This window comes from Rhinichthys klamathensis, unplaced genomic scaffold, assembly GCF_029890125.1.
Source record: "Rhinichthys klamathensis goyatoka isolate OS25496 unplaced genomic scaffold, OSU_Roscu_1.1 h1tg000651l_1, whole genome shotgun sequence".
Taxonomy (NCBI): Eukaryota; Metazoa; Chordata; class Actinopteri; order Cypriniformes; family Leuciscidae; genus Rhinichthys; species Rhinichthys klamathensis.
Genome location: NW_026607095.1, coordinates 110,879 through 128,463, shown reverse-complemented (window position 1 = coordinate 128,463; position 17,585 = coordinate 110,879). Strand labels below are relative to the sequence as shown.

General features: G+C 42.4%; 1 protein-coding gene across 1 annotated transcript; it reads right to left on the bottom strand.

Annotated features, from left to right (window-relative positions):
- Nucleotides 1-5,143: 5,143 nt before the first annotated feature.
- Nucleotides 5,144-17,421, bottom strand: LOC130076439 (zinc finger protein 239-like). The gene is made up of 2 exons (XM_056241517.1): nt 16,473-17,421; nt 5,144-5,663 (listed from the first exon to the last, which is right to left on the bottom strand). The coding sequence occupies exon 1, from the start codon at nt 17,416-17,418 to the stop codon at nt 16,501-16,503; it is 918 nt and encodes a 305-aa protein (XP_056097492.1). The 5' UTR covers nt 17,419-17,421; the 3' UTR covers nt 5,144-5,663; nt 16,473-16,500.
- Nucleotides 17,422-17,585: the final 164 nt, after the last annotated feature.

Below are 17,585 nucleotides of genomic sequence, written 5' to 3'. Positions count from 1 at the left end.
ATAATGACCCACATATTAAAAAATGGTCGGGTTTAAATCGGGCTCGGGCTCATAATTACAGTTAAAGGAGAACTCCGGCGCAAAATGAACCTTTGGTCTAATAAAACATTGGTACCTAGTCAACCGTTCTCTGAGATTTGTTTTCATGATAATCGAATGTAAAGAGTTTTATCTCTAAAAACTGTTTAGCGTATAACGCTAGTAATGGGGGCATTTAATAAGTAAAAAGAAATCGCTAGTTTATACCACTAACAAGACTCAAAATAGCCCCACACTAACACAGTAACATAATGAGGGTCCCTACATGCAAAACGAAGCATTGAGAACTTTGTAAGTGTACAGACCGTTTAATAAGAAGATATTTTATGAAGACATTCCACTTCGTGTATACAGACAGGAGCCATCTTTGGAAAACAGTCTCGACTAGTCAAACCACGAATAGATCCCCCCATTACTAGCGTTATACGCTAAACAGTTTTTAGAGATAAAACTCTTTACATTCGATTATCATGAAAACAAATCTCATTTGTATGTCTGGAGCATGTGAAGAATCGACAATAAAGCTGACTATGACTACGACTATAATCGAAATTACGTTTCCCTCCATCCCACGGTGAAGACAGAGAGAAAAAAGAAAAGAAAAAAAAAGTAATTAAACATGTAGTTAAACCTATACTATCACTATGTATGGGCATCAATAAATAGACATTTAAAATTAAATCTGCAAGTGACATGATAGTGCAAGACAGTTTCGGTCATAGCAAACATCAGAAGTGTGCAAATGACATGGTAGTGCAAAGACAGTTCATCGAAAGCAGCATATGAAGTGTGCAAATGGCATTGTAGTGCAAGGACAGTTCAGTCATAGCAGCATCAAGTGTGCAAATGACATGGTAGTGCAAGAACATCATGGAGGGGGGGGGGGGGGGGGGGGGGGTCATCTTCTTAACGACCTGGGGGTGGGGTATGTCATCTCATCTTCTTGACGGCCTGGTGGTTGAGAGAGTTCAGCATCCTAACAGCCTGGTGGAAGAAACTGTTGTTGAGTCTGGTAGTGCGGGAGTGGAGGCTTCTGTACCTCTTCCCAGATGGCAGGAGGTTGAACAAATTGTGAGCTGGATGACTTTCATCGCTCGCAATTGTGGTCGCTTTGCGGATGAGACGGGAAGAATATATATCTCAGAGAACGGTTGACAGGTATCAATGTTTTATTAGACCAAAGGTTCATTTTGCGCCAGAGTTCTCCTTTAATGTGTCGGGCCGGGACACAACGGGCTCGGGTAGGGTCGGTCTTGATTTTTGGGCCCAATCTAAGCTCTAAGTTGAACATGGACACTCCAATGTTTGGGTAAGATGATGACACACACAACTCGATGAGGTAGCTGGCTGAGCAAGTTCAGCATCACTGAAGATTAAACATTAAAAAAATCACACTCATATTCATGAATGAATGTGTATTATATTATTAGCTTGCTAATCGCTAATTAGTCATCATGCTAGTGTAGCAGATCCAGTTCTGTACATAAGGAATTCCACCACAGATAGCAGGATGGCTTGAAAACGACTGTATTTATTGACCCTGGAAACATATGGGACAACTTGATCACAATATTACCCCGTTGCGCCAACCTCTTTCCACGTTATACACTCGCCAGCGTCCATTTGCGATCTGAAGCTGACGTAACTCAATTGTATACATTTAACATTGTGTAATAGCTCGGCGATTAAAGCAGATAAAGCATTACTATTTGTTGTATTTTTATACCGCTGTAACTCCTATACCAGAACTTCTCAACCCATATATCACATATTTATATTATATATTACTCACCCGATGCTCTAAAGGGCAGTTGAAGTTGTGATAGGGTCCTCGGCGGTGTCCCATCCAGCTCAGTCTAGGATCCGTTTCACTGGGCTTTTGCTTAGTAAAATTATTTAACTGTTTAAGTCAAGATATATTCAGGAGAAATCACTCTGAGACTTATTTAGAAAGGTTTTCGAATCACCAAAAATTATGGTTTCGTTTTACTCAAAAATGTTCAGAATAATACAAAGACAATAAATTCAAAAAATAAAAATAACAGAAAAGCGTATAGGTCTTCACCTCGGAATGCGGCCCCGAAAGACAGGAAAACCAAACATTTATATGGTTTAATTGGGGCCGTCTTTAAGAGTTTGGGGGCAGTCCCCTTGAAGAAACAATTCCTTATCAGGAAACTTTCACAGTTCTTGTTCCACACACAAAGATGCCTACTACTCTAGAATCTATGCTCAACAAGCTTACTAAACATTTACCCGTTATTTCACCTACAGGTGTTAAAACCACATCCTGCCCCTGGCCTCTCAATGGCCTCTCAGAAGCCCTGGTCTCTTCTATGTTAAAGGTTACAGGACCAGGCACAGGCGTAGTTTCAACACCTGCTTAACCCCCTTTAATGCTTATGCAGAAAGAACAAAGGAAATAGTAACATTTCAGTTGGCAGAGGAAGCTTGCATTATGCATTCAACAATGCAAGCTTCTTCTGCAAGTTTGACATTTCACAATTAGGACATGTAAATTGTTTTTCCCTTATTAACGTATTTGCGGTACACAACAATCGTTTATTAAGCTTTTCCATCTGTTTGATGGTCTTTGTCATCTGACAGATGAGATCTTTTCTCTGCATTATCAATTGCTTCTTCTTTCTTCTTCTTCTCTTTTCTTCTGGCTTCATGCAGTTTTCTAGCGTGGTCCTTTTGGAGTCGGTCAACTAAAAGATCGTCCATAAATATTTCAATTTTATCAGTCTGATCAGTCTGTTCTGAGATACATAAATCATTGATAAAAGGTAATGTGAGGCATTTATCAGAAGATTTCATAGTTTTAGTGCCATGCGACACTATGCCCGGTGTGAAGATCACTGAGCTTCAGGAGAATCTCTGCTCAACACCTGGGTGTGATGAGAATCACTGAACTTTAGTGGACGCCAAGCAATAATGAATTGTCTAGTCGCTTTTTAGAAGGCTCACTGGGGTTATGTGTTTCTGCGTCCGCTTCTGGACGCCTGGAGATGGAGTCGCCACTCTACCTGGCCATAGCTGTCGAGGCTCGGCGGCGGCACGATTTGAGCAGGCCGAAAGAAATAGTGGAATGAAGCGACCTCAGAAGCTTCTGACTCCAAGGAGGAGGTGATGGGTGAGTTGTGACATGCGAGGGAAGCTCAGCACAACGGTCGCCCAGGCCTCCGTTAAAGCATGCCCTTTGTACGTGGCCCCTCAGCCGGTGTTAATGGACCTCGTTCTCGGGGCTGTTTTCCCGGAGAAACAAAAGGACTGATTACGGACTGAGGGTTTGGCGGCAGGCCGGGGTGATCTGTTGTCACACCGGGCATGCCGCTCTACCACAGTCACCTTGGGACTCGACCTTAAGCCAGTCCTGAAGTAGTCTCCATATGGAGGAAGCCATGCGGCTGCATCTGCCATATGCTCCAGGAGCCTCTGAAATTTTTTCAGTGGGACCCTTTCTCACTTCTGTCTAGCACTGACCAAACACGTTGTCTTCTTGAAGAGGCATGTTGGATCGAGTCTATCTCCATACTGAAAAAGAGATACTCAGCCCATGGGCGACATTACTCTTTCCCAGTTGACCTGAAGACTCAACTGGCTATGGAGCACTCGAAGGGTAGGACTCTGTACTTGATACTTCGAACCCTCAAACGCACATGCAGGATGGGCTTCGGCCATTTGGAATTTCGTGGTAAAATACTGCATTTTATGAAGGCATTAGCATATAGTTACAGAAATTTCAGGGGGAGTCCGTGCCAAACTCAGTCTGGATTCGGGTGCTCTTGAGGCTCGATGGGATTATTATCCAGGTACAGATAATAGTTTTTTTATTAGAGAAGTTTATGAATTACCACATTCAATTTTTTTCGTTTTAATAACAAAGTAAAGAATGAAAATCAACATAAAAAATAGGAGTAGTCTTCACCACAAGGTTCGGCTTCGAACCGTTTAAAACTCATATATGAGTTACACATCAGACTTATTTCCTTAACAGAAACACACTCAACAGGCGGTGTCGAGTTCCACGCCCTCTGCCAGTTTGTCCACTTTATATTTCAAATAACTTTCCTCAAAATGTTTCCCCCCAATTGACTGTTTTAAAAGTTTCATCAATATTTTATTTAATCGCTCTTGTTGTCTAATTATTCAAATCATCTCTCTTGCTTTGGAGATGGTTGTCTCTTGATAAGGACCTTCCCATCTTCTGTCTTCTTTTCTTGGCTTCTTTCTTCTCTTCTTTGTTTCGTTTCTTTTGAAGACTGACTACAAGCAAATCGTCCATGTTAATCTCAAGCCTGTTTGGTACCTTTTGCTCTTCGTCCAGGGGGTTTAAAAATGGAAGTACACATCCCTGTGTGTCACATGACACGACACCTTAGATTCCTGAATCCTTGTCGAGTCCAACGATACCAAACAGGATAGGTTTCGCCTTATGGTTTGTGCAATGTTTTGATCTAGCGTAAAAATTACCTTTAGGGGGTAAAAATAAAGAAAATAATAAAATACATGATAAAATAATGATCTTAAATGATTGCAAAGGCTACATAAATGTTTTACCGGATAAAATATGTTTTATTATACCTCCGATTGTATTCACCTGAAAGAAGAATGTTATATACACCTATGATGACTTGAGGGTGAGTAAATCATGGGCTAATATATATTTTGGGGTGAACTATCCCTTTAATAATTTAGACAGACAGCAATCTCATTCAATGTCTCTCATGTGTGTGGTTAAATATATTTTATTAGGTATTTAAAAGCTCTATTTATAAATTGACAACATGAAGGTTTAAAAAGCCACCATAATATGATACTTCATGACTAAAATTATTCCTGATCCAAGCAGAATGAGAATAAAATAAAAATGGACAATAACAATGAATTGTTGATCAAATTCATTTAATCAATCATTGAAGCAAATACAAACATTAAGTAAAAGTAAAAGCGAATGAGACGGATCTCTTTCCTTACTGACTTATAAGAACCAAGAGAAGTCTCCCATTTCAAAGCTATGAAAGTATATCTTGCATTTGCATGAAAGAGTAGAAGTAAAATAGAAACTAAGGGCCAGATTAACTAACAGCTTGTGCCAGCACAAACCCTCTTCTGCCATTAAAAAACTACTGTCAGGATTTACTGAAGACAAACAGTGAAAAATTAGCGCTGAAAGGGCTTGGACACAGTTATTTTTGCGGCTGACCTTATTGCATATGCATTTGTAGGAGTTTCCCTTTCAGACGCAACAATTATGGGAGGAGAGTATTTAAATGAATCAGGCAAGGTGATTTACTATGGTTTGTGCTTGTCAATGTTCTGGTGTTTGCGCCATTATTTACCACCCCAAAAAAAGCAGGTCTTAAACCAGACGCTAACTGACAGATTGCTTTGGTCATTATGGAAATGAAGCCCAATGAAACTGTTTCCCGCACTGATCACAGTTAAATGCTCTTTCTTCAGAATGAGAAGCTGATGTGATTTCAGAGCAAAAGCTTGAGCCGCTTCTTCCCAGTGTGAACTCTCACGTGAATCTTCAGACTTGATTTACATGTGAAGTGTTTTTTACTGAGGGCAGGAGACAGATTTTTTGGCTTCAGTTTTTCCATTCTTGTTCACGTCTAAAAGAAACATTAAAACGTGAATTTTCAAATGAGAGACAACCAATCACATGGTGAGCACACAAGCCAAGCTGTCCTAAACATGAAACTGCTTCACATTAAGAGCTTCAAATAAACTCATAAGCGCACAGTTTAATACAGTTTTCCGTTTTTCCCATTGCATGACTGACATTGAATTTAACGGTTATATTAGGGGTGGCCAACGTTGGTCCTGGAGAGCCACAGTTTTGCTCCAACCCTCATCAAACACACCAGAACCAGCTAATCAAGGTCTGAAGGGTTACTAGAAACATACAGGCAGGAGAGTTTTAAATCAGGGTTGGAGCAAACCTCTGCAGGACTGAGGCTCTCCAGGACCGACACTGCCTATCCCTGGGTTATATCCTTATCTGTAAAAGTCATGTAAGTTTTTCCATTGTGCTTTAATCCTTGTCCTGAGAGCGAGTCAGTTTCTGTTTAACTTTACAGAAGGAGTGTTATGAGGATGAGGAAGGATGAACCCAATAGCAGACAGTAGTCAAGGCAACACGATTTATTAAACAAATAACCGGGAAAACAAAGCCCACGAGGGGGCAAAACAAGACAGGACTATGAAGACTAACTAGACTGAGACAGATAACTATAGGGACACAAATAACCTTTACAGGCAATAGCGCAACAGGACTAAAACTCTTGACAAGATACTCACAGACTCTGACAAAGGTTTGACAAGGATTAACACTCAGGTAACAATCACAATGAACCGACAAAAGACAGCAGATACAAGAGGATTAAATAGGGAACACTAATGACGAGGACAGGTGAAACTGACTAGACAATAATCACAAGACGAGGATAACAAGGGGGCGGGGTATCGAGACGAGACAACACAAGCACATGGTCCAAATAACAGACCATGCGCTTGTACATAAAACATGATTCTGTCATGATCCTGCCTCACGACTAGGAAAATCAAGAATACTAAGGCAGAATCATGACAGAACCCCCACCTTAAGGAGCGGCTACCAGACGCTCCTCAAGGGGACATTAAACACGGGACATGACAGACTGTGACAAAGACACGAACCAACAAAACATGGAAAACACTAACAATGGCAAACAGGAATAAACAATAACAGGGTTCGGGTGAAAAATCAAAAACAACATACAAGGCAAAGGAGGTGGAGGAAACACAGAGTTCATGGGGGGAGGTCCAGGGTGGATGGGAGGACTGGGGGTCTTGGGTCCACGGGAGGAGGGCTGAGGACGAGAACTCCGGGCAGGCTTGGACGGGGACACATGAGTAGAGGTCTTGGGAGAAACAGTCCGGGGACAAGTGGAGACAGGAACGAACGGTGAAACAGTCCGGGGACTAGTGGAGACAGGGACAAACGGGGAAACAGTCCGGGGGCTAGTGGAAACAGGGACAGATGGGGAAACAGTCCGGGGGCTGGTGGAGACAGGGACGAACGGGGAAACAGACCGGGAATTAGCAGCAACAGATTCAGACGAGGACACAGAGGATGCGGAACCGGGACTCCTGACGTGAGACATAGCAGGCAAAGGGGCAGGACAGGGTGCAGCAATAACAGTGGCAGGCTCGGGTGCAGCGCTCACAGGGATAGGATCAGGTGCAGCGCTCACAGAGACAGGCTTGGGAGCTGAGGACAAGGCAGGACAGACAGGGGGTTCAAGAATAGCGACGAGACGAGACAGGTAATCGGAAAGGGTCTTGGCCGCAATGATGACGGGCATCTCCTGACGAGCTGAAACTGCTCGCAGAACCTCCTTAGCGGCAAGATCGGCCGCAACTCTCTCAGCGGGCTCTGGGACAGCGCTTGCTGAGGCGGGCTCTGGGACAGCGCTTGCTGAGGCGGGCTCTGGGACAGCGCTTGCTGGAGCGGCCTCTAGGGGGGCGCTTGCTGGAGCGGGCTCATGGACGGCGCTTGCTGGAGCGGGCTCATGGGAAGACAGAGACGGAGGACAAGAGGGTCCCTTCCTCCTCCTCTTCCTTCTGGGACGCGGAGCTGATGTCACAGCTGGACTGGTGATCGGCAGGAGAAGCGCAGCAGGGTCCATGACTGGAAGTGGGAGGGCTGTCTCAGGCAGGGAAGACTCCGTCGCTGAAGACTCCGAAGCAGACTCCCAGGAAATCCGTCTCCCTCGTTTTCCACGGAGACTTGCGGGTGTGGATGAAACCTCGGGAGAAGAAACGGAGAGAGCATGATCCCCTTGAGAGATGACGGCCAAAACACGACCCTCCGGGATCACTGGCAGACAGGCAGAGGGTGGAGACCCCGAGGAAGAAGACAGCGGACCCTCCCGGGAGTAATGATCCCAGAGTCGGGCATAATTCTTCAGGATCCACTCACCCTGGGATGGGACTGGACAATCTACCCTCTCTTCATCGATGGGAGCCGATAACCACCATTGTTCCGGTTGTAGCCGGGGTCGGGAGGACATACTGTCTGCTGGGTTCGTTCTTGGTCGGTTCATTCTGTTATGATGTTGGAAGGGTGAAGAAGGGAATGAACCCAATCGCAGACAGTAGTCACAGCACACGGTTTATTATGAACAAAAAGGGAAAACAAAGCCCACGAGGGGGCAAAACAAGACAGGACTATGAAGACTAACTAGACTGAGACAGATAACTATAGGGACACAAATAACCTTTACAGGCAATAGCGCAACAGGACTAAAACTCTTGACAAGATACTCACAGACTCTGACAAAGGTTTGACAAGGATTAACACTCAGGTAACAATCACAATGAACCGACAAAAGACAGCAGATACAAGAGGATTAAATAGGGAACACTAATGACGAGGACAGGTGAAACTGACTAGACAATAATCACAAGACGAGGATAACAAGGGGGCGGGGTAACGAGACGAGACAACACAAGCACATGGTCCAAATAACAGACCATGCGCTTGTACATAAAACATGATTCTGTCATGATCCTGCCTCACGACTAGGAAAATCAAGAATACTAAGGCAGAATCATGACAAGGAGTTCCAGCACATCAAGCTCAAAGACTCTGACTAAAATGTAAATTTGTTGTTAGACCCTAAATGTAAGTTTCAAATTCTACATGTGTTACGACCCTGCGTTTCCCTTGCTCGCCTGCTGGGGGCGGTGTTCTTCAGGAGGGCGTGGGAGATTGCACACTCCTGTTACCTGCTTTCGGTTTGATTGTGGAGAGGATAAAACCTTGGATCCTACCCTCTCCACACCACTTCGTCCAGGGGATTGGCAGCCTCTGGAGGAGTCACTTGTTTTGCGACATTTATATTTGTTTACAGACCATACCAACCTTTTCTTATTCCCCATCTGGATTATGATTTTGTCCCCTTATGATTGTGAACCCTAGACTTTGTTAACTTAAGTTATTTACACTTTTTGTAAGCTAATAAAACTTCTTGCAAGTAATTTTCTTGTACTTGTATCCCTTTATGTGCGGTCAAAACGAGCTGGCCGTAACATAAATTGGGTGTCTCGTCCGCGATCCTATGGGGGTAGGAAACGTTGGTAAGTATGGGTTGTATGTGTGTATGTTTTTGTGAATGGTTACCTTTATAAATGAGAACTCTGGTAAGTTAGAGTGTTTCCAGCTGGATTGTGTATACAATCCTTCCGTCGGAGCACTGTTTGTTGTTTTGTTTTGTTATTTTGCCTTTTTTGTTTTTGGAGGTTATCCTGGGTGGAGATTAACTCTCTGTAGGGGGTACGCTTCCGGACTTTCAGTTTGACTGATTGTCGCGGAGTTCAGCGTTTAATGTCGCCTCGAGCCCGGTACATCTCTGAAGACCAGGTAGGATTTAGTTAGTGTTTTTCTGAGTTAGGAGCTGGAGTTTTCTCATATTATAAATGGTAAATCCATTTTGCAAAAATAAATGAGGATAAATTGTCGCTTTTGTGTATAGTGCGGTTTATTTTCGCGCGTACACTGTGTTTTGACTTGTGGGAAGTCTTTAGAAGTTTTTTGAATGAGCATGCGTTGCGTAATACAGTGACGTAGTGTTTTGAAGTAGTGGCTTATGGGAGTTGTATTTCGGGTAAACAGCGTTTCACGTGTGGTAGTTAGTGGTCTCGTTTTGTGATTGTGCGTATACATATACGAACAAAATGTCTTCGGTGATAGAAGATTTCTTTGCGTGTCCATCAGAAGCTTTGCTTGAGAGTTGTACAAAGGAGCAGTTGGTGCAAATCGCCGAACGCTTCAGTGTCGATTTTACTTCTCAAGAGAAGAGGCTGAAGGAAACAATGGTGACTACTCTGAAGCGGTCACTTGTTGATAGAGGAGTTATAGAGGTAAGCACTGAGTTAATTACTCCTAGTGAATCGTTTGTGTCTACTCCTGCTGAGGTTTATAGTGAAAGTGAGACGAAATTTCCAGAATTGTCTTTGCAAGAGAAGCAATTGTGTTTAGATGCCGCGAAAATTCGTGCTGAACGTGATGATCGCGCTATGAAAGAGCGAGCGGTAGAGAGAGAATTCGAAGAGAGAAAATTAAATCATCAGTTAGCTATGCGAAGAATGGAGCTTGATTTAGAAGAGAGAACGCTTCAGTTAGAGAGGGAACGTGACGAGAGAGCATTTGAGATAAAAAAGTTGGAGTTAGAATTAGCAGCAAAGACAGCTGAAGCTTCACAAGCGAATGTGCCTCCTGTTCCACAACAGCATGCGAATGCAGGTGAACCTGTGTTTGATGTTCACAGAAATATGAGGTTAGTGCCGCCATTTTCTGAAAAGGAAGTGGATAAATATTTCTATCACTTTGAACGTGTTGCTTTATCCATGAAATGGCCGAAAAGCTTTTGGACTTTATTATTACAGTGTGTGTTCACAGGTAAAGCTCAGGAAGTTTATTCAGCACTCTCATTGGAACAGAGTGGTGAGTATGATGTTGTGAAATCTGCTGTGTTACATGCATATGAACTCGTGCCTGAGGCATATCGTCAGAAATTTAGGACTTTGAGTAAAGCTGATGAATGTACTCATGTTGAATTTGCCAGAGAAAAAGAGAACTTATTTGATCGTTGGTGCACTTCAATGAAAGTTACAACTAAAGAGCAGTTAAGGGAATTAGTACTCTTAGAGGAGTTCAAACATTGTGTTCCTCATGTTGTCGCTACACATCTCACTGAACACAAAGTGAATACACTTTCTGAAGCCGCTATCTTGGCTGATGAATTTGTGTTAACCCATCATGGGTCATTCAGTTCAGTCGGTCTTAAAACCAACAATATGAGTAAGTCTAAGTCTTGTTTTCAACCTAAGACAAAGTCTCCTGTGTTGAGTAGGAATATTAAGTCGACAGATGCTGAATATTTTAGTAAACCTGTACTCTCACGAGACATGGTTTGCTTTTATTGTAAAAAGCCTGGTCATAAAATATCTGACTGTCTGATACTCAAGAAGAAAGAGAGATTGTCGAAATCTGTTGCTTTGGTTTCTACCTTACCAGTTATTGTTGACATTTGTGATGAGAAAGATTGTCATTTATCTGGTTCTAGTGATAAATTTGTTAATCAGGGTATAACTTCTGTTGATTATACACCCTTTATCACTGAGGGAAATGTGTCATTGCCTGGTTCAAATGAAACGGTGCCAGTGCGTCTTCTTCGAGATACAGGGGCTGCGCAGTCATTTCTGTTAGAGGGAATTTTACCCTTGACTTCTGAAACCGCTACTGGAACTCATGTACTAGTGCGAGGTTTTGAGATGAGGTTCGTTGAAGTGCCTTTGCATCGCATCCATCTTTCATCTGCCGTTGTATCTGGTGAAGTAGTAGTTGGTGTTCGTGCTAGACTGCCAGTGCCTGGGATTACATTCATTCTGGGAAATGATTTAGCTGGTGGGAATGTTTGGGGACGGAGTGATGTGGCAGCTCCACCCATAATAGCATCTACACCTAGGAAATCTGATGTTGGAAATGGCAAAGAATTTCCTGATTTGTTTCCAGCATGTGCAGTTACTCGATCAATGGCTAAACCATTATCTGAAAGTCAAGTTGAAGTTCCACTGCATGATACCTTCTTCTATACTGTTCATACAGGTGATTCCGGATCAGATGTGTCTAAATGTCCTGAGCCGAGAGATCTGAAGTCCTGTTCTTCGTTGTCTTCTGACCAGAGAGAGTCGACAGTGTTGCGACATGAATCTAACGATACATCAGAGGTTCTGTCCACTCTTGAGAAAACCAATGTTGATCTCTCTGATGTTGATGATTGTTCTCTGACTTCTTTGTTCCAGATGTCTCGAGAGGATTTGATTAGAGCTCAACAGAGCGACGACAGTCTTAAAACTTTATTCTCTGAAGTAGAGCTTAAGAAATGTTCTGATCCTCTCTCCTCTTCGTACTTTCTTGATGATGGTCTGCTTTGTCGGAAAGTGGTCCTGCATAAAGATGTTTTTCAAGAACCTAAAAGTCAGATTGTGGTTCCTTTTATAATGAGGGATTCTGTGTTGCATTTGGCTCATCAAGGACTTTCTGGTCATACAGGAGTTCGTAAAACGTGCGATCGAGTCTTGCGACAGTTCTATTGGCCTAAGGTGAAACGGGATGTGGCAAAACATATTCGATCTTGTCATACATGCCAGATCACCGGTAAGCCAAACCAAAAAGTTCCTGTTGCTCCGTTGCAACCTATTTCCGTCGTGTCCACTCCTTTTGAACATTTGGTAGTTGACTGTGTTGGTCCTTTGCCTCGGTCTAAGACTGGTCACCAATACCTTTTAACCGTTATGTGTCAGACTACTCGTTATCCGGCTGCTTATCCGTTAAGGTCCATCACCACAAAATCTGTCTTGAAGGCTCTCACTAATTTCATGTCGACCTTTGGAATTCCTAAAGTCATTCAGTCCGATCAAGGTTCGAACTTCATGTCGAAACAGTTCTCAAAAGCCCTGCGTCAACTTCGAGTAAATCACAATATTTCTAGCGCTTATCATCCGCAGAGTCAAGGAGTCCTTGAGAGGTTTCATCAAACCCTGAAGTCCCTTTTAAGGTCATATTGTGTGGAACTCGATGCAGATTGGGAGGAAGGTCTGCCATGGATGTTGTTAGCGATACGTGAGGTAATTCAAGAAAGTCTTGGGTTTAGCCCAAATGAATTAGTGTTCGGACATGTGGTGAGAGGACCTACGGCTGTGTTAGCTGAGGAGTGGCGTTTACCTAAACTGTCTGAAAACCTTTCGGATTATGTGAGCGGATTTCGGCGTAGATTATATGAGGCAAGAGCTCTCGCTAAAAAGAAGTTGAGTAAGACTCAACTAAAGATGCGACAACGCTTTGACAGGAAAGCTAAGTTAAGAGAATTTCAGGTGGGTGATCAAGTACTTGCTTTGCTGTCCCTACCTGCTAATCCGTTTCAAGCTAAATTTACAGGCCCCTACAGTGTAGTTAAACGTCTTTCTGATAACAATTATCTGTTGAATACTCCTGACCGGAGAAAAAAAGTACAAGTTTGTCACAGTAACCTGTTGAAATTGTATACAGCTCCTGTTCGTTCTGTCAATGTGGTAAACCTTTGTGACTCTTTCAGAATCATCTCCTCTCTCACACAAAACGAGTGGAGATTCTTTGGAGAATGCTGATGAGGACGAGGGTTTTCTTTCTCGAGGAAAAGTTGACGGGCGACTTAAGAACTCTGAGATTCTTCTTAATCTGTCCTCTCATCTTTCTTATCTGACAGAGAAGGAGAGGAGTGATGTCACTGAGTTGGTGATGTCATTTCCCTCTCTTTTCAGTGATGTTCCTGGTCGTACTTCTATCATAGAACATGATATCGACGTAGGAGCCTCGTGTCCTGTTAAACAGAACGCATATCGAGTCAATCCTTTTAAAAGAGATTTGCTGAAACAAGAGGTGAACTATCTACTTGCTCATGATCTGGCTGAATGTAGTTTTAGTTCGTGGAGTTCCCCTTGTGTTTTAGTAAATAAACCTGATGGATCATATCGCTTCTGCACAGATTATCGAAAACTCAACTCTGTGACAAAGCCGGACTGCTTCCCGTTACCTCGAATTGATGATTGCGTCGATCATGTTGGCTCTGCCTGTTATGTCAGCAAATTCGACCTCTTGAAGGGGTATTGGCAGGTGCCTTTGACTAGTCGGGCGAAAGAATTATCTGCTTTCGTTACGCCTGATGCTTTCCTACAGTATACGGTTATGCCTTTCGGGGTTCGAAATGCACCTGCGACTTTTCAGCGACTCGTAAACCGTATACTGTATGGAATGTCAGGATGTGAGGCATATCTTGACGACATTGTGTTGTATAGTTCATCTTGGTCTGAACATCTTGACCAGATCAAAGAACTGTTTTCTCGTTTAGCCAAAGCTAATCTTACGGTTAATCTCGCTAAGTCCGAATTCGCGAAGGCAACCGTTACCTATTTAGGTAAGATAGTGGGAAATGGTTGTGTAAGACCCATTGAGACTAAGGTCGAAGCTATCTGTAATTTTCCCGCTCCCACCACTCGTCGTGAACTCCGACGGTTCCTTGGAATGGTGGGATATTATCGGAGTTTTTGCGAAAATTTTGCCAATGTAGTTTCACCTCTTACTGATTTATTGAGTCCGAAGTTGTCTTTCCAGTGGACTGAACCTTGTCAGCAAGCTTTCGAAAATTGCAAGGCTTTGCTGGCATGTGCCCCTGTTTTAACAGCTCCAAACTTTGCCAAGCCTTTTATTCTTGCAATAGATGCAAGTGCTTGTGGTACGGGTGCTGTTCTCCTGCAGGAGGACTCGAACCAGGTTCAACATCCTGTAAGTTATTTTTCTAAGAAACTTAACCAACATCAACAGGTATATTCTACCATTGAGAAAGAAGCTCTTGCTCTAGTGTTGGCTGTTCAACATTTTGAAATATATCTAGGATCAATTTCTGCACCGATTATTATCTATACGGATCATAATCCTTTGGTCTTTTTGAATCGGATGAGAAATAGAAATCAGCGACTCATGCGATGGAGTCTTATCTTACAACCTTTCCATCTCGAGATCAAACATATTCGAGGAAAAGACAACGTTATAGCTGACGCACTGTCTAGAGTGTAACATAATTTTTGTATTGTCCGTTCTTTTCTTTGCATCTCTAGGGCCCAGAGGTGTTGAGGAATGAAGAGAAGACGACATACCTCTAGAGCACCAGAACTTTTATTGTGTTTGTTCTGGGTAGTGCTTAACTGTCTTTTCCCTTTGTTTTTGTTTTAGATTCGTTGCCGAATCTTTTTTTTTTGTAGGGAGGTGTTACGACCCTGCGTTTCCCTTGCTCGCCTGCTGGGGGCGGTGTTCTTCAGGAGGGCGTGGGAGATTGCACACTCCTGTTACCTGCTTTCGGTTTGATTGTGGAGAGGATAAAACCTTGGATCCTACCCTCTCCACACCACTTCGTCCAGGGGATTGGCAGCCTCTGGAGGAGTCACTTGTTTTGCGACATTTATATTTGTTTACAGACCATACCAACCTTTTCTTATTCCCCATCTGGATTATGATTTTGTCCCCTTATGATTGTGAACCCTAGACTTTGTTAACTTAAGTTATTTACACTTTTTGTAAGCTAATAAAACTTCTTGCAAGTAATTTTCTTGTACTTGTATCCCTTTATGTGCGGTCAAAACGAGCTGGCCGTAACACATGTAAAGCAAGTTAATGTACTTCTATGAAAACAGCAACTGTAACTGTCCTGCCACTCATTGTGGTTGTTAGGAAACTAACTGACACAGAAGAGACTAGCCCCCTATTCAAACAGGATTAGTTAAACATGGAGAGTTGGGGTAAAGTAATTATTACCAGAGCTTCTCAGTGATTTTATTCCCGTCTGAAATGTGCTATCTCAGTGATCATTACGAACAATGTCAGTAATGATTACGGCGACACTAATCCCGTGCAAATAGACCCCCTATAAATACGCATGTAAACATTTAATCATTTTTCTGTTTAAAAGTATTTTCCCGTGTTATTTTCAAGTATGGAGGTGCTTGAAAAAGCCTTCAAGTTGCGTTCTAGGTGGTGGGACGTCAAGTCTGTGGCATGTTATGAATATGAAGGAGGTTTCATGCATGTTTATGACAACTGTCATTAAGTGTCATTCGCTCAGTTATGACATTTTTAATGCAAATATGACATTGTTTGAGATGTTTTTGTTATGACTCCTTGACATAAACCAATACATCATAACCTGTCAGTGTCTTTGTCATGACAACTTAACATTACTAAGACAACACAACCTGTCATAAACATGACATAGCAGATTAATTATCAAACTTAAGAAAGCACTTAGCTTTCATTAAACTGTCAGGTTGTTGGTTTTGACATTGGCTGTCATGAGGCCATTATAACATTTTAATGACAAATTCAATGTGTACCACTGTAGTTGCGGTCACGAAAAATATTCATGACACAGTTATAATTGCCTCATGACAGCCAATGTCAAAGCCAACCACAGTCAGTCTTATCCACACCCCTTCAAGAAAAGTGTTACTCAAAACTCAAGTGTTTTCCGCATACTATTCAGATCAAAAAGACGTCTGAAAGCACTTGTTAGAGGCACGAAACTTTTGCATTATGTAATTACCCATTACCATCATGATCCAAGAAGTATTTAATTAATAAATCGTCAACCAGACCTAACTGTTTTATATATATAAATATAGGTTTTACGTGTTTGCACACATGAAATCAGGAAGCAACATAACACACACATGACGTTTTACTGAGATTTCTTAATACTATAGACGTTCTGTGGTAAAATTCCATTACTCCATCTACCCTTGTAAAACTAATCCCGTCCGAACAGGGCTAAAGATGAACTACTTACCATTCAGACTGCATTGATCTGGTTTCTCCTATGTGTGGATCTTCAGGTGTCGCTTCAGGTTAGTTTTAATAGAGAAACTTTTCCCGCACTGATCACACGTGTGTGTCTTCTCTCCAGTGTGGATCCTCTCATGTTTTTTCAGAGTTGCTGACACACTGAATCTCTTGTCACAGTGTGAACACTTGTAAGGTTTTTCTCCAGTGAGGATCCTCTCATGTCTTTTCAGATCTGTCAACTGATTGAATCTCTTGTCGCAGTGTGAACACTTGTAAGGTTTTTCTCCAGTGTGAATTCTCTGGTGTTGTTTTAAATGGCTTGCTGTAGTAAAAGTCTTCTCACACTCAAAGCACAAGTACTCTTTCACACCAGTGTGAGTTTTCTCATGCGTTTGTACATATTGCAGCCAAGAAAAACTCTTTCCACACACAGAACATGAATACGGCTTCTCCTTTGAATGAACTGTCAGGTGTCTCTTCAGGTGATGTTGGAAAAGGAATGTTTTGCCGCATCGATCACATGTGAACGGCCTCTCTCCGCTGTGGATCCTCGTGTGAATTTTAAAACTTGATTTCTGTGGGAAACTCTTCCCACACTGATCACATGTGAACGGCTTCTCTCCTGTGTGGATCCACATGTGTCCCTTAAGTTGTGATGAATTACAGAAACTCTTCCCACATTGATGGCATACATATGGCTTCTCGACTGTATGAATTCGCATGTGAACAAGACTTTGTTTGGTTGTGAAACTCTTTCCACACTGAGTGCAGGTCGTAGATTTATTGGCTCTTCTTTTCTTTAAAAATGTCTTTTTAGTCTTTGAGCGACTCAAATGTTTTCCTCCAGGGTTGACATGATGTTCCTCCTCCACTTCTCTCAGTTCTTCACTCTCCTCCTCCACTTCAATCAGTTCTTCACTCTCCTCGCTCTCTTCCATCAGGTCTGACATGAAAGAAAAAATGTTTTTCTTTAATTTAATTTTCAGTGCATCAAAAGAACTCAAAGAGAGAACTGTGAAGTGAAATTATCCTTCCCTGAAAGTTTCCAATAAAAAGTAAAAAGTTTACAATATATGTTCCAACCCGGAGTTCCTTCCGGTTTCATTTAGTGTGTGCA

Excerpts from the sequence above, each read along its gene's own strand:
- LOC130076439 (XM_056241517.1), bottom strand. The coding sequence starts at position 17,418 with ATGTCAGACCTGATGGAAGAGAGCGAGGAGAGTGAAGAACTGATTGAA.